This window comes from Rhagoletis zephyria, unplaced genomic scaffold (assembly GCF_001687245.7).
Source record: "Rhagoletis zephyria isolate East Lansing unplaced genomic scaffold, Rhagoletis_zephyria_1.1 Rzeph_scaffold_00066, whole genome shotgun sequence".
NCBI classification, from domain to species: Eukaryota; Metazoa; Arthropoda; class Insecta; order Diptera; family Tephritidae; genus Rhagoletis; species Rhagoletis zephyria.
Window position 1 is genome coordinate 262,923 of NW_016157150.1, and position 25,249 is coordinate 288,171.

The 25,249-nt window shown below is 36.1% G+C and overlaps 1 protein-coding gene across 3 annotated transcripts in view; it reads right to left on the bottom strand.

Moving 5' to 3' along the window:
* Positions 1–745: 745 nt before the first annotated feature.
* ham (hamlet) overlaps positions 746–25,249 on the bottom strand; it is a 146,389-nt gene continuing 121,885 nt past the window's right edge. For all 3 annotated transcript variants that reach the window (XM_017626844.1, XM_017626852.1, XM_017626834.1), the window contains exons 7-9: positions 19,988–20,144; positions 2,373–3,443; positions 746–2,281 (exon numbers count right to left, since the gene is read on the bottom strand). In XM_017626844.1, coding sequence (XP_017482333.1) covers positions 998–2,281; positions 2,373–3,443; positions 19,988–20,144 — 2,512 coding nt within the window. In that variant the 3' untranslated portion in view covers positions 746–997. The remainder of the gene's footprint in view (positions 2,282–2,372; positions 3,444–19,987; positions 20,145–25,249) is intronic.

Consider the following 25,249-nt stretch of genomic DNA (forward strand, 5'->3'; position numbering starts at 1 on the left):
TCGTGAACGCTGGAATATTTATGAATAAAATGAACTATCAAATCTTTACGAAATGTGATTTGATAAAAATCAAGTCACGTCTACCTACATATGTATGTTTAAGGTTAAATAAAAAATACTGTTGAGGATTGAGGACCTCTTCAAAAGAAATGCATGAAGATAAATAATAGTAAATGCTCAGGAAACTTCTCCAGGTGTTTCTCGAGGCAGATTTTATCAAGTTGCCCATAAGAAACACAACTTTCTTTGTCAATTGTATTATTTATTTAATAAACGATTTGTTTACTCCTACAAATTACAAAAATCAAATTTTATTTATTTACTTAAACATTTACGTATTTCCTTTCATATAGCACATATGTATGTATGTACTTGTAATTGTATTATGTGCGTATATTATTGCAAAAACATTTCAACATACATAATTATTTCTATTATATGTACAAATTACTTTTATTACTTACCGAGCTATTTTTTAATCAGATTTTTAATTAACGCGGCGCTTAAAACTAGACAAAGTTACTAAGTCAGTGCAAATTATGCGATCTTTTATAATATAATTCAGTTTTTTTGGTAGCAATTTTTACTTTTAAATTTTTTCAATTCCTGATTGCTTTAGACAAATCAAAGGTTTAGACATTTCTTAGTCATTTATAACAAAATGCAACACAACTTATCATAAAAGAAAAGAATTCCAAGTTCTGTTATTTATAAGCCCAACACATATTATTTATACATTTTGTGTACATATAGGTATAGGTTTATATGTGTATGTATTTCCATAAATGCTCTATACTAATCCACAAGCATGTGCTCACAGTTGTGCACATATGTACATATATCACTATTGATATCATTGAAGACTGCGTTAGAGCTCAGCGCAGCTGTTTTACGAAGTTTTTGCCGATCATAGTCGACTTTCTCACAGCAAACTTTGTAATTCGGACAGAAATTATTCCACTTATCTAGCTTCCCATCCTTCACTATCAGTGAATGCTTACGAGCCTACTTCGATCGTTTTATTGTTGCCTTTTGTAGTCATAGACCCCGTAGACTCCTTCTTCATCGTGACTCGCTCCTCTCCACTACCACTACCATTCCCACCACCACCTCCAGCTAAAGCATCTACTGATGACGAACGCGAGACGGACAACTCGGCTTCCATATCACTGCCCGCATATTCGACATCATTTTCTGCGACACCAATACTTGTGGGCGTGTACAAGTCTTCTTTGTAGGTCACTTGTCCCATGAAGGAGCGTATCTCATCAAAGTAAGAGTCCTCTCGATCCGCTTCAATTGACGAAGGCGAATCGCCAACACCAATACCCAGCCCACTGGTGTCCGCCTCGTGTTTCTTCAGATGTCTATCGAGATTCGTTTGTTGACCGAAACAACGGTCGCAGAGGTGACAACGGAACGGCCGCTCCTTGTTGTGTATGTTACGTACATGCCGTTGTAGATTTGATGAAATGCTAAAGGCGCGATCGCAATACTTGCAGGTATATGGCTGTTCACCGGTGTGCGTGCGTAGATGGCGCGTCAAATTGGCCGAACGTGGAAATACCTTGCCGCAGAACTTGCATGTGTATCGTTCTTTGATTTTACCTGAGGTTGTAGCCAACATGCTGCTTGTGAGGCCGGCAGCACGAATCGCTTCACGAAAAGCCGGTTCGGGCGGAAACGGCATGCCAACGCGATGCAGTGCACCCTCATAGGCTGGCCGTCCGCCCATTGCCCCTAAAAAAGGAAACGGCCTTGGGAATGCAGCGCTCAGCGCACGTGAACGATAGATCTCCTCGAGGAGTAGTGGATAAGGATGCTTTGGTTGAGGGCAGGAGATACCGGTCGCGGTGTTGGATGGTGACAATTCTTCTTCTGGTGCATTCAAGTAGCTGAGCGGTTCGTTGCTCGGGGGCGAAGGTGAAGGAGTAGGCCCAGGTGGAACTTTGTACTTGCGTCTGGGGCTTCTAAAAAAGGAAATTCGTTCTGATTTATGGGAGAGACGTTGTTGTTTATTTGGTGTAACGCCATTGCTGTCGGCACCCGCTGAGTTCGATTCCCGCAGCTCCGGGTCAAAATTACGCTCGCTCGTCGTAGTCTGGTTGGCGCCATCACTGTGTACCGACTGAGTATCAGCGGTAGGACTACAACTAGCGGCGCGCGCGCGATTGCGGCTAATACTCAAGTCGAGTGGCATTTCGACGCTGCTCGTTGTGGGTTTGCTTTCCTCATCGAATGCCTCTGCAGGTGGTGGCGTGCTGATAACGTCGATTGATTTCTGTAATGGAAGTACATGAGTGGAATTTTAATTATATACATATGTACATACATAGTTATGTGAATGCCAATCGGGATAGTTATAAACTCACCTTATCATCTTCCGCTTGCTTGCAATTGTTGGTCTTAAACGAAGGCGTCTCTTCTTGCACGTCCACATCTTCGTTTGGTAAAACTTTTAGCTCCAAAGAAGACGAGCTGTTTTCGTCATCACTCTGGTTGCGAGGTGAGCAGCTTAGTTGCTTGATGAAATTAGGCGACGAGCAGGCGAGTGTAAGCGCAAGTGGCATTGCTGCTTTTTGATCCTCTTCAGGATCCGTCGCTTGATCTCCCTCAGCCTTGTTGCAACTATTCGACTGCTTCTGACTGTGCTCACTAGAAGGTGACACATTATCCGCACGCGCATTCTCTACGAAACCAAAATTGAGTTGCTGGTTTAGGCGCATGGCATTCGGCGATGGTAAACTGCCAGCTGCATTGTGATTGCCTGTCGGCTGCAGGCTCGGCATTCGCATATCCAAATTCGTTTTCGGAAACAGGAACGCCTGTGCTGGGCTGGGAAACATATTTTGAAAGCCGTAGGCTGCAGCTGCCACTGGGAAACTCGAAAAGAATGGCTGCGTGGGAAATAGCAGGAATGGGTGGGCTGGTCCCGGCATACCGGAGGCTGGTAGTGCACCACCCGGAACATTGACATTTCCCGCTGCGGCAGCCACCGCGGCATTAACTGACTGCAATGCTGCGACACGTGACTGCATGGCTTGCTGCTGCGGTGACTGCAGGTGTGGCGGCAAAGTTACTCCGGATGTGACAGATGCAGCAGTCAAGGGTTGCATTGGCAGCGGTACGTTGGTGGAGTCACAAAATCGTCTATGTTTTGTTAGCGATGTCCCCGTGCTGAAGCTCTGACCGCACTTATCGCATTTGATTTGCGTGCGACAGTCGGCGTGCATGCGCTTGTGACGGCATAAATTCGAGAATTGCGTATACGCTTTGTAGCACACCTCACACTGGAATGGCTTCACCGACGAGTGGATGTGCGTGTGCTGCTTTAGGCCGGACGATGTCGCAAATGTTTTTCCGCACTCCGGACACGCGTGACTTCTGGCACCGATGTGGTTCGCACGAATATGCCGTTGTAAATTCGATGGATCACAAAATACCTGTGCCAAAAAATAAAAACCAAACGAAAATTAGAAATGAGATGGGAGTACACGAAGAGGTAATTTCGTATGTAGGTTTGTGGATACATTAATCGCTTAATAACAATAACAAATTAATGGACTGAGCAGGTTTTGTGGAAAAAGAGATCAAAATCATGAAATGAGCAACGCTTAGCGTCAAATCAAAATTAAATAAGGCGTATAGGCGACCTTAAATGTACCGTAACAGAGAACGGTCGCAGCAAAGCGATCGATGCGAGATCAAAGCGAAGTAAACGAAGGAAATGCGAGACGGCAAGCTGTGATGGTGGTACGAGTTCAACTGAGGCAAAAGTGAGGCAAGTGAAGTGAAGGTGAGACCGACGATTGAACGGAAGGCAAAGAAGCAACACTATAAAACAAGGTGAGGCGATATGGCTGGATATGCGGTAAGAGTGTTTATTGATGCGATGTTATGCTACGCGTAGCCAAAAATTGAGCTCACCATTACAAAGAAGGCCTAAATAAGCATATGTTAGCCTTCCTTTCTTTTTTTATTAGAGGTGGCAGTTAGAAGGCGAAGCCCATAGTGGCGGCTACAACATGGCCATAAATAGCCAGAAAGCGCTACCGTTTTTAACGGCAACAACGACCACAGAATACCAACACGCTGTTGGCCATGGTAAATAAGTAAAAGTGTGTGTGCCTTGATGACAGTGAATCAATTACAAAATAGAAATGAGATTAATCAATCATACAAAAAGCTGCAGAAAACAACAACGACCACGGGGTGCGCAATGGAACCACAATGGCGACAAAGCATTAATAAAAACAACCAAACACCAAGGGTAAAACAAAATCTAAAAAAAATTACTGAAAAGCCCGCCTAAACGCCTAAACGGATCTACTCCATATGCAAATGCTTACGAGGCGACTTCTAGCAACAACAATGGAATGGGGAGTAGAATAAGCGTCGAGCAGCTTTACTTAAATGGAATAAAAAGAATTAAAATGATACAAGTCGAGCATAATAAATATATTACGCAAATTTGAACAAAAACCAGAGCAGAATTCGAGCAAACAAGTAGAGGCAGTGCCGGCAGAGCAGAAAAGCGGGTTGAGCGAGGCAACTCTACCACCTCCGACATTTACGGCTTTCAAGTGCTACAGTTGTCGCTTGTTCCGTGCCGTTCAAAGCAAAAGAAAAAAGACTGAAAACAAAAAAGCAAAGCGTTCCACACCAAACCCAAAGTAAGCGCGGAGTACCTATGTTTTTTTCTTTTCCACGACGCAGTGCGCAGGCGCGAATCCCTCAACGCTGAAGACGACGACGGCACAAACTAACTGACAACAAATACACTACCAGGTTTGGATTACGGCAAAGACTGCGGGGCAAAGTATTCTGCAACAAATACGATATAGATAGATTTGCGCGAATTTGTTGCGCTTGCCGCTGGCTTAAATGCCGCCGCCCGCGCGCCAGCAAATCATAAACCCACTTTAAGAAGCTCTGCACTAAGCTGCAAGCGACGGGCGGCATGTAGTGGAAGCTTTCGATATGCGGTTATATTTATGTTTCTATGTAGCTGTTGGTAATGGTGTTGCTGCTTTTCGGACACGGGTTCCGCGCACGTTCGCTGCTTTTATGAACTAAGCCAGGGGTTCTTAAACTTTTAAGATGATGGAACCCTTACTAAACACCATTCATTTTATGAAACCCTACATTAAATTACTAAAAATCAAAGGCAGTGTACAAACTTTTACTGGAAATAGTATACATACTTTAAATTTTAATGTAAAGAATGAAATTGTTTCACTGTTATTAATTAGGTATTGTATAAAATAGTAGTTCGATATAATGTCTGAAAGCTTTATGCACATTTCTGGGGTAGCATCTAATTTCGACCTGAATTTGTTTTTTGTATAAGTGTAAGCTGAAAACCCTGTTGACAGAGTACGTTGTGATAGAAGGAAGCAAAGTTAGAGAGAATTTTTAGCGACTTCATGATATTTACTCTTAACACTAACCCAAAACTCTTTCAGAGACTGATTCAAAGGTGTGCTTCAATGTCGAAGTACTCTGAAGATCTACGAATGCTTCGTAAATGGATTTTGTACCAAACCGATATTACTACGACCATCCGAAAAATAATCTGACTAAGTTTTCAGGATATTTACCAAGTGCTCAGTTATGACATTTCACATTTCATTTGGCAATTCATCGCATTCCTTGTAGAAAGTTGTATATAACCCTCTGGCTACAGCGGCCAACGACACACCAGTGAGAAAAAAAAACAAGCTGTCAAGCTCAAGCTCAACGCTCTTATGTAGGTATGACACTCAGTACGGCAATCATACAAACTACGAGTACATATTGTCACCTGAAATGCAAAAAGACGTAACAACATCGCAACTGAAATTGAAAAAGTCGTGGCTAATATTTTCATTTTTTTCCATAAAATTATGTGGGAGTTGGAATTCAATGAAATCCATCATATAAATCAAAAAGTGAATTTTGAATTTTTTATTAGTTATGACTTGTATTTAAGCGATGATGTTTGTTATGTCTTTTTGAATTTCAGGTGACGATATATATACTTGAAAATAGATAATTGCGTCTCAGTCAAGCTGTTTATAGAAATTNGAATTCAATGAAATCCATCATATAAATCAAAAAGTGAATTTTGAATTTTTTATTAGTTATGACTTGTATTTAAGCGATGATGTTTGTTATGTCTTTTTGAATTTCAGGTGACGATATATATACTTGAAAATAGATAATTGCGTCTCAGTCAAGCTGTTTATAGAAATTTTCTTTCTGTGTGGAACTCAAACCGACCGCCGTGCTTATTCATACCAAAATTAATTTCGCGGAACCCCGGTGACTTTTCTACGGAACCCTTGGGTTCCGCGAAACCCACTTTAAGAAGCTCTGCACTAAGCTGCAAGCGACGGGCGGCATGTAGTGGAAGCTTTCGATATGCGGCTATATTTATGTTTCTATGTAGCTGTTGGTAATGGTGTTGCTGCTTTTCGGACACGGGTTCCGCGCACGTTCGCTGCTTTTATGAAACTGTTATGCCTAATCATGCTGTCATAATGGCACCGGCAATGTCTCTCTGCCTGTCATTGTCTGTCCGTTTGTCTGTCTACTCGTATACATTTCTATCTGAACCTAGTATATCGCGCGCATATGGATTTGTGTATAGGATTTGTTGTTGGTGGATGATCGAAGTATAGCCGTGAAGCCGAGAAGGCTTTAATGTTTTCATACATAAACTTGTATCGTATGAAAGGTCTTTTTGTTTTGTATCTCTTTTTATAAGAAACAAGAATAGCTCGTGCTAAAACAACGTCAAATGAATTAGTGTAGTAGAATGAAGCACTTACTGAGCCACTTTTGGGACAAAACTTACTTCGACTGCTTTTATTTAAACAATTTTTATCATTGCTGCCCTCGCTAATATTTTTGGATGAATGGACTAAGGCAAAGTGTTGGTATGATCTGTTTGCGCTGAACTAAACTGATTTGGTTTGAGTAGCGTTGCTTCGGATTGCGATTCCTTCGGTTTTGAACCTCGACGCTTGCTGTGTTCCTGTGACTATCAGCGCGATTGACGGACTAACTTCCTCAGTGCATTTTCGTCCTACACCCTCAATCAACATAAGCCTGCATGAAGGTCTGAAGGTGTCTAGTGTCAGCGGAGCGCGCTAACGCTGGAATACGATTTATGTAAATTCTCAGATCTAATCAGATTATTCTATTTTCTTACACATTTTTTCGGTGCTCCAGCTCAGTTCATTGCTTCTATTAGCGCGTGACACACCTTACTGGCATCTTCTAACAGCACATGTCAGCAAGCGCGCTATTTCAGTGCAGTGTCTTCTCCCTTGCGTATGGTAATACCACTAATGCGCTCGCAACGCCCAAATAGCGCGCTTACAAAGCCCACCGATAATGGTGATACCAGCAATGCCTATGTATAAATCCAAAGGTGACCATGCAAGATTGATTATCTTAACAATTGGGCAGCTATAGGCAAATTTTCATACAGCCGTGTGCTTGTGCGGGTGTGATCTTCACATTTGTATGCCCGCCGCCTTGTGCACGATCACCAGCGATCGTGCGCGGGGAGAGCACTTTGCATTGCACACGACATGGTTACTACTGAAACAATTACTGCGGCGTGCCAGAGTGACGCGGCGGAGAGCTCATCACAATGCGGCGATTTGGCTGCGTAACTGTAACTATATGTAACACTTATGTACATATGCCATTAGCATGTGCGCGATAGTGGCACTCGATCGCTTGATGGAACGATCGATCAATCGATCTCTAGCGCATTGACCGTTTGTTTGCGGCAATACAGTGGGATTTAATGTGGCAAATCACAAATCATTTTCCTTGTACGCCATCAAACCGCAAGCTGCAGCAACTCGTCCAGCCATAAAAGTAATCTCTAAAGATGTTTCCTGCAATTGCCACGCTTCTGTTAATGGACCAAAATTGGAGCGACTTTCAAATAAAATTAAAGTACATACTACATACATATGTATGTATGTATATTGGAAGTTGCAACGCGTAGAATTGAGCAGCGCGCGGTACGGCGAACCTGTCTTGTTATAAAGTGTAAGGCATTGTCAAGCAGACTAAGTAGATTAAACATGTGTGCGCATGTTTGTGTTTATAAATAAGTGGGTATGCATCATCCAATAACAGCAACTGCTTATACCAAGCATTGCATGATAGCCAACTCTTTTGTGCCTTTTGACCTGTTTTGCGCGGGCGTACATCACAGCTCCAAATTTCATTATTACCACACTTTAATAGGGATGTCAGTGGCAAAAAAACATCGATGCATCGATATTTTTCCATATACATATCGGAGGGCATACATCGATTTGCATAGAATTTTCAGATATTATTTGAAAGCAAAAAATGTAATTAACTTTATTTTCAATTTGAAAATTAATTTATTATTTATAACTAAACAATTAAATTCAGCAAAATGCCTAACTAAAAACATAACTGATATTTTTTTTAAATTGTTCGTTATTATTTCTCACAAACTCGCGACCACTGTCACACGGCAACACTCGATTAGTTTGACAGCTTAACAGCAGAACGAGCAAGTTTAAATATATTTTCGAAATAAATTTGCACTCTTTCAGTTGCAGTCACACCAGGCTATTTAATTTCTGAAACTGATTTCCAAAAAGTGACAGAAAGGTCTTTCTGGCTGTTCACATATGGAAATAATATTTATCTTTCTCAATTTAAGTGCGAATTGCGTGGAAAAGTGGGAAATAATGCCATGTCCACAAAATTTCAAACTAATTACTATAACAGAGATAACGGATTGTTGATTCAGGTCAAAAACTTTGTCGTAAAGTTGGCATAGATATCATAAAAATTTAAATTTTTAATAAATAAAAATTCTCCCTTTATTTTCGAAAAACTCCCGATGTAGGTGTTGTCTATGCCATTCGATATAATGTTTTCCCGATACATGTAACTTAAAACGTAATTTAATTTTATATGGAAAAAATGTGAGAGATGATCATAAAAAAGGCCTTAAAAAATCTGAATTACAGAAGGACATTGCTTCATTTGCGAAACTTAATCGGTTTGAATGAGATGAACAACAAACCTGCAATCAAGAGTTTTTCTAAACAAATTTTTGGTCAAGCTCATTTCTCTTTTTCCACAGTTAAAAAACTGAAATGGCGGTTCAGTGTGCAAGAGATGTCAGTTTTCAAAAATATCGACTATTTATACATCGGGTGGAAAATTTTCGATACATCGATGTTTTTAGGACATCCCTACACTTTAAGTACTTTAGATTTTTTTAATTTTTCTATCTAATTTTTTCTTTCATCCTCTTTTCAATTTTGCTTTTTGATTTTCAAACAATACCTTAAATTTTTCTATGTACATATATATTCCCTCGTTTAATATTTTTCTTCGTTTGATTACCATTTGTTGCTACAGTTTTTATGGCTGTCATTATTGCGCTGATTGTTTTTATTTAGCCATTCTTTTTTTTTGATGTTGCTGTGTGTGTTTGTTCAATTGCGTGTAGTTTAAAATTAAATGGCCGCAAGCTATTGATCTACTAGAAATCAAAAGTATTTTATCAACAGCATCATCCAAGCAGCAGCGGCAGCGGCGTGCCACTCGAACCGGCGTTCGAGGTTTTTTTTTCATTTGGAAACAATGTTTTTAGACCATGTTTCTAAGCGCTCTTTGTTTCTTATTTCATTCATCCTTCACTCTTTACCAGTTATTGTAAGAAAATCAATGATTTTGACATTTGTCGTTGCTGTGATTTGAAATGGGGTACCCGATCCAATAGCCTCATTTTGGCACTGACTGATCAATCTTCACACTTTAAGCATTAAGTACCGTGACAATCCATTAATTTTTATCTTATTTATTGAACTTTTTTCATATTTTACATTTGAAAAATTAACGCAGCTACGTAATCTTGGGTTTATTAAAACCGTATTCAAATGGCTGAGGTATGTATTTGTTGCAGTCCACACTGAGAAAAAGGATTAGTTTCGACAACCAAAGATATTTAGTTCCCGAATTTCGACAATATTTGGGAACTGTTACCAAGGATTGGGAACTATTACCATCGATTGGTTATTATAACTAAATATATTAAAGCTTCTAATATTCATCTAGGTTGTAACAAATCGTTAATTTAGTTGAAGGGTTTGGTTAATACTAATAAATATTTCTTTGAAGCATATTTCTACAAATTCCATTCAACTTAACGTATGGTTCATAAAAGGATGTTATTAAGCTCTGCTAATGCAGATAAGCTTTCTTTCAACACGTGGTTTAGTCATAGTTACCAAATCTTAGTTGAGGCAACCACGATTTGGTTTGAGAGTGGAACATATTCATGCTTGTGAGCCACCCCTAAAGAATGCTGAGCGCTCTCTGAGCACATACGAAGAGCGCCAGCTGAGCAATGCACACAGTCCCACTTATTGAATCGTTTGAATGCGCTAGTATGCCGACCATTGCATTGTGCGTGGAAATCATTGCTCCGCTACCGCTGTTCGTATATGGGTGAAACACGCATGTGGTCCCAGAGCGCTCAGTAAGCTATGGCATGTCGATCGCTGCGCCATGTGTGCTATGACATGCCCATACTTGTTTGTCTCAGTTTCAGTTTTGCTATCATCGCGAGTTGTTTCGGTGCGCGCATAGTTTAAAGTTTAATTAAAAATATAAAGTTTGATGCCAACCGGGGTTTTTCAGTGGATATATAATTCATGTGAATTATAATTTGAAAGTGTCTATTTAGCTAAGGAAAAAGCAAAGCAGTATACTTCCAGCAGATATTGACCTGGGTTTTCGCACGACTGTTCCTGTTTCATCGTTGTTTTTTAGGAAATTCTTACCACCATATACATATGTATTATTTACTTTAGTAACTAACTTATGTAAATATGTACGTATTTTTATGCTTAATATATGCAAATAAAAGAAGAAAGTAAACACAACAAACATCGAGTAAATTTTTATTTGTGTCAAACTGAAACTTTTTTCCCAATAATAAACGGTTAGCTGATTCAAGTCTACGGCAAGTTCACAAGATTAATTGAAAACTTGTATCAACCAAAGCATTGTTTATATTTGCTCAACAATGATTTTATTCAACTAACAATATTGTCCAATCAAGGTAGTCGTTTTGTAATTATTAACAAATATACATTTGTCCCAACTAGAAGTCTTAAGTAAATTGCAGACTTTCGTGAACTATATATTTATTTCGCCATATCCAACTATGCCACTTGATCACTATAACCAAATCTTGGTTATTATAACTAAACCTTTTTCTGGGTGTGCATGGCGGCAATTTTCGCTGTGAGGCACAAGACTGTCACAAAGAAGATAAATGGACTAGGCGTAGTTTCTTCAAAGTCAACAAGCGGCAGCAGTAAAGATACATATCGGTGTGATGTGGTGGGGTAAGGAGGGGTTCGAATACAATGCTATTGCTGGGCAATATGTTCGCTAAAACGCAAGTCAAGTTGACAGTCAACAGCCAGTGGCCGCTTTAGCTGCTAACTGGAATCTAGCGGGCGCTTGTGGCCATTTCGGCGATTGACTAATGTGTATACAAATCGTCAATTACTGTTGGCTACTGTACGATTCTTCGAGTATATAAGGACATAGCACACATAGCTTTAGATGAGATATAAACAGGCGCGTGAACGAGATTTGTCAGACAATTCTATATATTTCATATTGCAGCTGCAGAAGTCTTTTACATAGTAGTCTACACTAAATAAATTAATCTCTCATAAATAATAAAAGGAGCATGTAAAAATTGTATACACATAAACACATAGTATATAAAAATTCGTCTCTAAAATACCAATTTTAAAGAGCAGGTAAGTTATCGCTCTATTCCCACATCATTGACGAAATTCATCGTATGACTATTGTCGCAATTACTGCGCCTAAAACACGATATAACCAGGGCCGAAGAAAATAAGCAAGAAAAACTCCATTTTAACAAAACTTATGCTTAATGTTTTGTTTTTTATTCACTTTATTTCAAGGATTGAAAAATTACAATGGATATACAAGTGTCGCTTGATATTCTCAAATAATAGAGATATGCGCTGTTCGTTTTAGTTTGTTTAAATATTCGTTATTCTCAATTTGAGATAAATTATTTTTAATCTCTTCAATAATACCAATACCTTCCCGTAGAGACGAACCATTAGTTTAAAATGTTTGTATCCAAGCAGAAATGCAATTGAAGTTACGGGTTAATAAAAATCAATCAATAATTGGAGGCCATATCACCTTTGTCACATTAATAGACTTGAGCGAATTCAAAAGAATTTTCTTCGTTTTGCTCTCAGATCAGATAAATACATAAAATCAGCTGATGAATTTAGTTCTGTAGCTGAACAGTTTTAGATCTCGACACTTAACAAACTCCTGCCTATCGTGACTCGGCACAACAATTTAAAATATTGGTTCCGTACGTCATGCGGACTGCGCCCCTCGTGCGGATGGGCGGGAATGGAGGGTAAAAACCGTTGGGATATTATTATTATTATCGCTTAACTTTGCTGAACCGATTCCTCGGTATGATGCTAGATGTGCTTTAATAAGCTTGAAGTCTTTACAAAGTAGACGGAGTGTTCTTTCACTCTGCTTTATCTTTGATATTATCAGTGGAGAAATTGATTGTCCATTTCTTTTAGAGCGCATTTATTTTTACATTCCACAAAGAAAATTGCGGAGCAATGAATTATTCTTTCTGGAGCGAGCCCGGACGGTTTATGCATCCTATGCTCCGATTCATAGAGCATTGAAAGAATTTAATCAAATCTCAAATTCTTTGGCCTTTGATTTCTCGTCGCCTAAGCAATTGTTTAAATTATCATTGAATGATCTATATAGTTAAGCTTGAACTAAGAAATCATGTATTTCTAGAAACTAGAACTAAGAAATCATGTATTTCTAGATTATTAGATATGAATAAATAAATAAATAAATAAATAAAATCAAATCTGTTTTTATGTTATCTGAGTGTTCTTATGATCTAATTGTGCCTGTCTTTAAACTTATGAGCTCCACATGACTGTTCTTCATCAATGCTATTAGAATTTGGAACGCTATACCTGCTACCATTAGGAACAAAATCCACAGAAGCAACTTCAAAAGTACTCTTTACAATTACTACTCTAAAAATTCATGAACCATCTACATATTTGCAATAATATATAAATAAGTTATTTTGAGCCTTGTTAACATACCATAATGTTTGTATATATTATAAGTTTTATGTATCCGTGTTATCTCTGTTTAATTTAATGTGTTATATGCGTTTGACAACACAGTGCAAAATCTTTTTATATTCTGAAAAAATAGCATCAAATGTTAACTCTTCTTCCAAAAGTCGCTATCACACTTATTTATAAACTTTCAAAACTATACATCTTCTGATGAACTTAGAAAACTGCTTATACTGTTAATGTTATCTTATGTCATGTTGTGTTATGTTACAATTTTATAAGGCTCTTATTTATGTAAATTTTCAAGTAATAATAAAAAAGACTCAATTTAAATGTTACTTGTTGTCGTAGTCGTTTTTTCAAATTTATGGCTTTCTATTATAAAATCACATAACGCTGTTTGCAAGTAGACTACTGTACTGTATAAGATTGAATCTTATTGTACTAATGCCTGAACCGAAATAAATGAAACAATGAATTTTATTGAGCAAAATTTTCTTAATCAATACGAAGTTCTTAAGAAATTTGCTACGCTTTCTACTATGGTTTGTTTGAGAAGAGTACAAGGCATATTTCAACCGAAATATATGCCCGTTNATTATTCTTTCTGGAGCGAGCCCGGACGGTTTATGCATCCTATGCTCCGATTCATAGAGCATTGAAAGAATTTAATCAAATCTCAAATTCTTTGGCCTTTGATTTCTCGTCGCCTAAGCAATTGTTTAAATTATCATTGAATGATCTATATAGTTAAGCTTGAACTAAGAAATCATGTATTTCTAGAAACTAGAACTAAGAAATCATGTATTTCTAGATTATTAGATATGAATAAATAAATAAATAAATAAATAAAATCAAATCTGTTTTTATGTTATCTGAGTGTTCTTATGATCTAATTGTGCCTGTCTTTAAACTTATGAGCTCCACATGACTGTTCTTCATCAATGCTATTAGAATTTGGAACGCTATACCTGCTACCATTAGGAACAAAATCCACAGAAGCAACTTCAAAAGTACTCTTTACAATTACTACTCTAAAAATTCATGAACCATCTACATATTTGCAATAATATATAAATAAGTTATTTTGAGCCTTGTTAACATACCATAATGTTTGTATATATTATAAGTTTTATGTATCCGTGTTATCTCTGTTTAATTTAATGTGTTATATGCGTTTGACAACACAGTGCAAAATCTTTTTATATTCTGAAAAAATAGCATCAAATGTTAACTCTTCTTCCAAAAGTCGCTATCACACTTATTTATAAACTTTCAAAACTATACATCTTCTGATGAACTTAGAAAACTGCTTATACTGTTAATGTTATCTTATGTCATGTTGTGTTATGTTACAATTTTATAAGGCTCTTATTTATGTAAATTTTCAAGTAATAATAAAAAAGACTCAATTTAAATGTTACTTGTTGTCGTAGTCGTTTTTTCAAATTTATGGCTTTCTATTATAAAATCACATAACGCTGTTTGCAAGTAGACTACTGTACTGTATAAGATTGAATCTTATTGTACTAATGCCTGAACCGAAATAAATGAAACAATGAATTTTATTGAGCAAAATTTTCTTAATCAATACGAAGTTCTTAAGAAATTTGCTACGCTTTCTACTATGGTTTGTTTGAGAAGAGTACAAGGCATATTTCAACCGAAATATATGCCCGTTCTATTATTTCGTAAGGAAAAAGTGAGACAGCTGGCTGTAAAATATATGATGTCAAAACTCCTTGGACACTACTATTCAAACACACGAAACAATCGCAACTTATTTCTTGATCGTTTACATAAAAGGTCCGTACTTAGCTTTAGCATTGAAATAAGCAAAATTAAGCTTGGAAACCTTGAATACGTAAAATAAGCAATTCCAAGCAAAAGCTTAAACTTTTCGGCCTTGGTCATAACAATAACAATTACAATCAGGGACGTGAACCGGTTTTGAACCGAACCGGTTTTGAACCGGAAAACCGCTCTTTTCTATTAATTAACTGAACCATTAACCGAACCGAAATTTTTCACAAATGTTTGATCCGAACCGAAAACCGAACCACTTTCTATAAAGATTGAAAGGTTCGTCTCAACCAATTTTCAATAGATAAATGTACTCACTTTTTTTTCTTTTTGGTAAACATGGTAATACCCATCATGTTTGTTTACCATGTGACAATATCAAATGTAAAGGCAACCCATCTCATACCCTTAACCTTGCGCGTTGTTGCACTTGACACTTGACACTTAAACTTGCGCGTAATTTTTTTGTTTTTCGAACCGTTGAACCGAACCGAAACCCCGGTTCAAAGACCAAAAAAACCGCTTTGGCGAACCAATCCAAAAGTGCAAAAACGGTTCGAACCGCTGAACCGAACCGAACAAATTTTTCATCCGGTTCACGTCCCTGATTACAATTGTCACCATTAGAGCGCTTAAAAAAAAATTGCGGCATAGTATTAGACGCAGTAGTAACGACAGCCGTTGAGTTTTGTCATAACTTCTTCATTAATGCAGCTAGGAACATCAAAATTCGCACCGTTTTCACTCATTATTAACAGAATAATTACAGTGAAAATAACAAAGATCGGGTCACTATAACATATATCTCCCATACAACTGATTGTTCAGTTATGAGAATTTTTGTTATAACTCCTCCATTTATGCACCTAGGAACATAAAATTTTGCAATACTTCCACCCGTGAACAACAGAATATACAATGAAAATAACAAAGATCGGGTCACTTTTACATATAGCTCCCATACAACTGATTATCCAGATATGGGGTTTTACTGTAAAACTCCTTTATTTGGACAGCTAAAACCGATAAATTTCTTAAGATATTTTATAAACAATAATACAAAGTCTACTGAGAAAATCGTCAACATTTATGCTATATGAGCTTTATCTCTTTTACCACTGAATGTTCAGATACCAGTTTTTGCGATATGTCTCCTTTATGTAGGAAGCTAAACCCATTAAATTGTGTTACCGGTTTACGTACCGATCACACAGCAGTGAAAATTACTTAGATTGGTGCTATATAAGGTATATCTTGCATACCTCTGATTGTTTAGATATGATTTTTTACACATGTATCTCCTCTATCTATGTATGATGTGAATATATAAATTTTTTCAAATGCAGTAATCTGTTAAAGTAAAATTTTCAGATACTCATGAAAGGTATGAAGCCTTCGGCATAGCCGAAGACAGCGCTGCTCTTACTTGTTTTAAATTAATATTTATAAAATTACATCTACATTTCTCATCCGATTTTCATTATCTTCCACTCAAAATTTACTATAATGACATACCCTGGCAATCAAAAGTTAGTGCATGTCCAGTACGGAGAGAATCTAGTTTAAATATCGATGTTCAACTAGTTTTTTACACACCACAACTAGTTGAAGATCTGGCGTTCTTCCTTGTAACGAACTGTTGACTTTAACACGGCGATGTCCTAGGTATAAGTCAATTATTCGACTCTGCATTTGATTTCAACTACTTTAAAATACATTTAACTTAACGCACTTTGAAGTCAATCGTTTAATTATGCTTTCGTTCTGCACTTTACAGATGCTTTTTTATAATTAAGAAAAGCCGAAACTAAAAATTTAAAATTAAATGTTTCGCCTAGTTAGATTTGAACATGGACATTCTTGGCTGCGACCAATTGTAGCAAATGTGCTTTCAAATGGTCAGTGCAAGCAACAAGTCGATTGTCCGACTCTGCTTTTGATTTCAATGAGAAGTAAAACCAAGTACTTTTCAAATAATAAAGTAAAAAAATATCACGTTTAATGTATTTGTCAGTAATGACCACATGTTATAAAAAATAAGCTTATTTTGTTGCTTGTGTGAACAACTTTAGCTTTATTTTTTGTAGTTACGTGAGCGATCTTCGGGTGAAATTTCACCCACTTTCATAAAGATAACATAATATTCGCGATATATATTTTTACAGGTTGTTTAAAATAAAACATAATAAATGTCTTTCACAATAAACTTGATATGAACAAAAATTTATTGCGATTTATGTTACTTTGTTTGATGAAAATATATATACATAAATTTGAGGTTAGTTGCTGGATAAGTAGAAATAAACTAATTTGACTGAGGTAATTGGTTGAGCTACTCCGTACTGGGTGGTGTTTCCTTTTTAATATTTGCAATTATTTTCAAGTTAATTTTTTTTTGTTATTTTCCTATAAAAATATGGTTCATGCTTTAATCGAAACCACGCACTTTATACAGAACTTAGAAAAAATCAACAAATTTTCGTCTAAATTTTGAACCTTTTAATCAGAATTTTTAGAAAAATTTTGAGTACGCTATCTGCTTTATCGGTTTCTTTAATTCTATTAAATCATTTGGCTCATTCCACTGTGACGGGTGTGACATTTCAACTCACATTTTAAGGCTTAATTCTTAAACTGTAATACAAAATTCTTTAAAACGAGTATTTTGTAATAGGTTTCCGAGATATACACAATGCCTAGAATAAAAATTTCAAAAACAATTTAATCCGAACGAGTTATCTTAATTTTAGCCACTGTGACGGGTGTGACGAGTACGCAAACCAAATTAGCTACTCCTTACTTGCATCAGAGTTTTTCTGCTAATTATGTCTTCTGCTTATGGTTTTAAATAGTTCGTTGTATAGTTAAATAAACATTCTCAACATTTATGCCAAAGTTGCTTACCGCTATTGGAAATTATAGATTATATGTTCCAAATTCAACTGTGACGGGTGTGACTTGACTTTGTGACGGGTGTGACAAGTTGAGCAAGAATACATAAATACACATTATTAGACAACTAAGCTAACTTTATTCCTCAAAAAATCGGATTTTACGAACACATACAAGATTCTGCCACCTAAAGACGGGATAATCCTTGATCGGACTCTTCTTCTCCATTGTATGCCTTAGTAATTGTAAAGTACCTTATTTTTAAATATGTAGTATGAGCCTATTACCTGTCAAACCGAGGCCGTTACCTGTAAAAACCGTTTTAGATACTTTTTTTGCTGGCACGCGAAGTAATGGTTTATTTTTATCCGTGACAGCATAGCTTAAGTTTTCCCATCGCTCGAGCAACATATCTTTATGATTAGCTTTATCATCGCTGATCACAAACAGATATATGACACATTTCAGATTAGCAGATAAGTAACGGTGGCAGTCCCTGACCGAATTTATTGAAGTTTGTCAAACTTTAAATTGTGACGGGTGTGACATGTGACGGGCGTGACCAACATAATCGGTTCATTTTTCGAAAATAAAAGCATATAAATACTTAAAAGCAATTCGCACATATTTCCTTGTGTCATAGCGTTACTTTCGTCTGCTTTTTTACACTGTCCAAGATGTGTTTTCCTTCACAAAATAACTATTTTGTGTATTTTGTGACGGGCGTGACATTAAAATATGCTTTTAGTACTTGCCCGAAAAATTTGAAAATTACGCCGTTACAATGGTAATGAATTATTCTATCCACTGACGGCTTAAACAATGCAAAAAGGTAATAGACTACGAAAATCAGTCTTGTAAATTTAGAAAAAAATTAACCTCTCATATGGGTTTATAATGGTACAACCTAAAGTAAAAAAATATCTGATTTTGAGATAAATTTTAGAATTTTGGCTTTCAGTCTTGAAAGTTAGATTTATTTACTCTTACTTACTAGAAATAATACAGTCACATTCTTTAGTTTATTTCCGTTTCATTCGGTATCGATTACCGTGGAATGAGCCATTTGAAAATTTTCAGCGGCTAAAAAATCTCATTGATTTTTTGATGAATTTTTTCCGACTGATTTTGCGGTGTGTGAACATGCATGTAACAAATACAATTTATAAAATATAGCGCTAATTTTTTTAATTTAGCTTGCAAACGGTCTTGCAGTAAAAAAAATCAACAAAAATCAACGCGTCTAGGTATATACATACATATGTATGTATAAATTAGACTAAATTGTACGACTCGACAACACTGGCATTGCCTGCTGTCGTGCCAAGTTTTTCCGTTTTAATACACTAGTCGAGTGGAAATTTTAGGCAATGACGTGAACTGGACGACACGACTGGCAGTGAGGGTGATAATCTCATTATTCCTTATCGCGCGAATTTATTTAGTACTTGCAGCTTGAAATCAGGTCATATCGCCAGCGGTTATGTGTATCTTTGGCATTCCAGAAAAGTATTACGTTCGTCATTCGAAGCTCGATTCCTCAAGCCCTTTCTATAAACCTCTATAAACAACGATAACTATGACTACTACGAGTTTGATTGGGAATATAACATCATCCCCCGGCTTTAGAGAGATTAAAGAAATAATAGTTGAACTATAGAGTGGACCTACACAAGAATACTTAAGAGCATAAAATATGGAGCAAAAAAGAAGAATCAGTTGAAAACATTTGAGGGATTCATAACGGTGTCCTAAATGTCGCATTGTTGTATGTCGTAACCTTAAAAAGCTTAAATAAATGCTTAGAGAACTTAAAATCACAACCAACTATTTTTTAACACTGCGACAATGCATAATATCACTTTGTTGGTACTTTGCGAGCCCCCTTAATATATTTTTTACGCGTTTAAAGTTTACGACATACAACAATACGACACTTAGTACACCGTTGTGAATACCCTAATTATGATTATAATCTTTTTACAGCGAAAGTTCAAACAAAGTAATCGTGCTTTTGAAGGCAGTATGTTTAATACTCTAAAAACTAAAACAAAATCTTAATACTTCGAAACGAAGCTTAATATAAAACTTACCTTTGGACAATTTTCACATGGATATTTTCGAATATCGTTATGTACTAAGGCGCGATGCTTCAGCAATAAAGGACGATGACAAAATGGTTTGCTACACAATTCGCAAGCGAAATCGTCTTTTCGAAATGAATGTTTGGCTACCAAATGATGATCCAAACTGAAAAGAAAAATTGTACAAGACATATAATTAAAAAGCAGAAAAGAAACAAGCAAAAGATTAGAAGATACTGGAGAGCAGCTACCTTAACTTAAAGCATAATATCCTTTTTAAGAAAACTGAAAAGTTCCTTTATTATTATTATTATTATGGGCCATATCTATTGTGCGCGGCCGTTTATTCTACAAGAACTCTTATAATTATCATTTGAATCAAAACAAGATTTACATATGTTAAAAATCTTAAGAGATGAAGATTCCAAATGATATATTTCACATGCTAGTTTCGCTTCAAAATGAAGTAACAATTTAGTACAACATTCAATTGTCCAATCGAGTATTTTAATAAAACAAACCTAATGAGTAATAAAATTATAGTTAAAAAAAAACAACAACATGTTTTTATTACAATAAGAACTAAAAAGAAAAAAATTATTTATTGATTTAAAGATTCGTTAAATAAGGATATGAAGTCCCCTAACTTGATGTTATTTAACCTTTTAAACTAGCTGAAAATAGGATTTAAGTAATTGGCACGTAGTCATAGTCTAAATAAAGTCCACTGAAAAGTTAGTTGCAGTTATTTTTTACAGCCATCCCATTGGAAACATACAGCATCCCATTGGTAGAGGGCTTCGGGTGTACGAATTTGTTGTAACATCAGGGGTTGAAGACTTGCTCTAGCTGCTAGTCTCTTAAAATTTCCTCCAATCACGTCGTAAGCAGATTTCCCATGTGAACTTGCAACAAAGTTCAATTCTGCCATTTCCTTGAAGGGCTTTTCATGATTTGAGACCTTTTAGTAAAGTTAATATCATTTATTCATATTGTTTTTGTTTTTTACACACCTTTCCCCTTTCAAAAATATACCATTTCATAAAAATTCAATGTCTATTTATCGTATTGCTCGAGCGTTAGACGATCGCGAGTCAACGCATAAGTAGCCCATTAAAGTTGACATTATAGAGAATGTTTTTATGTAAAAATAAAAACTTTTAAAAATGCTATAATCAAAAAAAATTCAAAAAGAAAAATGCTTACTTAATTTTTTTTGTTTTTTATACGTTGCACATTAAAGTAAAAGATGTACAATTAAAGCTCGTAATAAGACGGAAGAAATACATTTTTTATCATTAAGTTTCGTTACAAGGTTTCCAACATGATTCAATAATACAAGGTTAGATAATTATTGACAGCCGCGAATTGACACTCCCTTACAAAAGGTTGCATTTACGAAGGACAGAGAAAGGAGAAGAAAGCAATCCCTTGTTGCGAAAATGGTAGTAGATAAGTACGCAAAGTAGGCAATTAGTAGTGAAATTCCTTTTGTAAATTCTAATGTATTTGCAGGAAATCTGGCATTTTAAACGAAATATTAATATATCTACGTGAATTACGTAATTTATGTGCTATTTAGCTATATAAAAACTATAAATGGACTCAAAATTAAAATAAATCTACTATGAGATTTATGTAAACATCCAATTTGAAAAGAACTTATGTTTTCATCAGTTAAATGTGCTTAATACGCATATACAAATAAACAAATGGCACAAAAGCTTATACCTCTATTTCACAGCAAAGCTACACTTTTCCAAGTAAATTTGCAAAGAAGCAACACCGTGCCACTGCTAAGGGAGCGGTGCGAGAGAGACAACTCTCAGTTTATCGAACCTTGTATTATTGAATCATGGGTTTCCAAGATACAGTACTTTAATGAAAGGTATGACGTTTCCTTAAAATTTAAGTCCCGTGTAAATAGGCAACCCTTCGTCATATGGGCAAAATATGCTGCACGTATATTCATGTCACCTAGACCTTCAATCTCTTCAACTTTCATCCAAATGCTGAGGGGTCGCGCACAGAGGTGGCCGCGGTGACATGAAATGCCTCAAAAGTACTATAAAATCTTAGAAAATGTTGGCAACCCCAGTGCCTGCTGAGCACCTCTTTCAAAAGCTGGTGCTACAGCCACCGAGAAACGCAATCGCTTAACAACAAAACGCTTATCAGAACTTTAGTTTTTGCAACTTGGTTAAATAATAAATAATAATCGCCGCTAAAAGCACTCGTTTTGACAAGAGAATTTGAAATTTTTTATGGAGAAGTATTTTTGTGAATATTGATTGTAAAAAGTGCCTTTAAAAATTCGATTAACCGGTTAATATTTTTTTTTGGGTTGTGATTAGTCATATGATAAATTAATCGATTATTTTTTCCAATCCCTAAGTTTAAGTGCGACGTTTGGGAATTCTAAGTATTTTAGTAATATCGAGCACTAACCGCAAAAACGACGTAAGCAACATTTTTTTTTTTAAATTTTCCCTTTGGTGCAGGAATGTGCCTAAAGTATCTAGAAGCATTTAGGTATCAAAAATAAATAAATTAAAAAAAAATGCCGCTTACATGTTTTTGGAACTCCCAAGCACAGAAGAACGCATCAGAGGTCGCCATCTTTCATATCCACTGTGGTGTTTGATTCATCGAGGTTTGGAAATAATACTTAGACTAAAAGGCGAATAATGAATCTTATGGACTCTAAATATGATATTCGTTATCACTCTCAAATGAAATGGCGCCAAAACCGCTCTTCGTATCGACCGTGTAGTTCTAATATCTGTGGACATTTGACAAAAGAACTTAAGTCTATCTTTCACAGACAAAGAAAATAGCATATGTCGGCAAAACTCTTTTCACCGTCAGAGCAATCAATTATATTTAAATTAAAAAATGCAGTCGTTGCAAACAGAAACATTTTCAAAGCTTGTGAATAGCGATAAAATAATTTAACATTTCTTTCGAATTGCAACATTTTTCTCTTGGACGGTAAAATATGTTTTGTCGACATATGCTATTTTGTATGTCCGTGAAAGACAGACTTAAGTTGATTTGTCAAATGTCCCTAGATATGTACTACGTGTTACTATCTCCGGCCGCCCCCTCCCCTACACCTGGTAAATATTCACAAAACACCCTTCTCACATCTGCGATCATAGTTACATGCGCACCTATAAAACTAAGTTTTTGCTAGGCCCGTGGCCAGCTTTTTTTATCGGAGGGAGCTGAACAACAAAAACAAATTGTATGTAGTACATATACATAAATATAATATTTGTTGTATGAAAAATTAGGATCATGAAAGATATACTTATGTCAATAAATATACAACTTTAGATTGAAAAAAACCTTCAGCCTTTCTTTATGCGAATGGCCATCTTGAAGTCAGTCAGCATAGAAAAATATGCTACAGATGTTTACCCCATCTACCTCACCAATTTTGTTAGGTGGAGTGATATTCGTAAGAATAATTTAATAATTCTAAGCATATTTTGAATTACGTAAAAACTGACAGAAAAGAAATCGGAGTTCTATTCTTTACTTCGCAACAATTATATGAGAGCAAAACAAAAACTTAAATAACTTTGACTTAAATTGTATCTGTTCAGCTTCTGCGATATATTGAATCTACTTTGAAATAGGGCGTGTTTGAACCATTTGCTGAGATAGGGTGTTCTTCAAACCCAAATCTGAAGTTAGGCGATTTTGAAAAATTTGCTGATATAAGGCATTTTCGAACCGGCTGCTGAGATAGGTCGATCTTGCACCCGGCCGTCGATATGTATATTCTGAGTTTGGGGCAAATCGGACCATAAATTAGATATTTTCAGGATAGCTGGACCACTGCGTCACCAATCAGAAAAATTAAAACTGTTCCTTCTAAACACCTTTCCAACAAAACTACAACCATTTAAAGAGATAGAGTATATGTATTCGATTAAGAATGCCCATCATTTGGCTTTCCCTGATTCCATATATACACATTTTATCTTGCCTTTTTTAAGATATTTGCCTTTTTTGGCTTTTCTACCTTTAATTGTAAAAGGCACGGAAAAAGCCCTTGTTCTAGATAATGTGAAAGTTTTAAACGTTCCATATTTAATTGGGCTCCACGTCGAGAGCACGTTTAGTACATTCAAGGCTTTTATACGCGAAAATCGAACGAAAATTCTGCCATAAAACCTCAAAATGCATCTTGTGGTTCAATGTTACTACAATTATAGAGATTAAAGTTTTGTGAAATAAAAACTGGAAAGAAAAAATTAGTCAAAGATTTAAAGTAAAAATTTTTCATATAATGAAACTAGTTCATAGTTTTTCTCTTTTTACTTGTAAAATAAACATTTCTAAAATAAATGTATTTTTTGATTATTTTTCGGTTTTTGTCTGTTTTTAGTGCCTTAGTTTGCCCTTTTTTGCTATTTCCAGTGCCTTTTCCTGTCTACGTGACCCATTACACTACATGGTAGATTCTTTATTATTTTCATGGTAGAAAACGAACGCATAGTAAGATGATAGTTCTTGGCGCAAAAATATGTTTCATTGCAGCACTCCAACAATTTTAAGACTTTGCTATTGTTTCACATATGGTGGTCGGTATTCTGCTCATACCACTGACAGCGACATTCTATCATCAATGTATGAAGTTTACTTTTCCAATTGACCCTCTTTATTGTTTACAGCGAAATTAGAACAATTGAATGGTGGTTAGAATACATATTAAACAAACATGTAGGCTGACTTGAAAATCACGAAACGATGAACATAGCATAGTTCAGGTGATTACTTGAACTGTGAATATATCTTGGTTTTGATATATTTCCTTGATTCTCGTTTGAACTCCACAAACATGACCAGCCATATTTGCTACTCCATCATATCCCTGTCCAAAAAGCTTGCCCATAGGACATTTGTCAGAAGACTCATTATGGATTGGGAGAAAGCCAATGAGAAATTCGCGTAGTACTGGAGTTCGTGAATCCTAAAAGAGTTCGACGTGTCGTACACATAGTGAAATCTGGGTTCGAATCGTAACATCGGTTCACGGATCGAAAACCATACCAAAGAAAATTACGTGATACGTCAGCCGTATAAGCTGAATAGGATAAAGAGCACATTCATGTATGTGATAATCCGAACAATTTTTGCGTGACGAGTAATACGACAACATATGTTACGATTCGAGCCCTGTTCAGTGTTTGAAACATCCATTGTTACATCTCATATAAAATTTAAAATAAAAAAATACAAATTTCACAATGGTTGTTG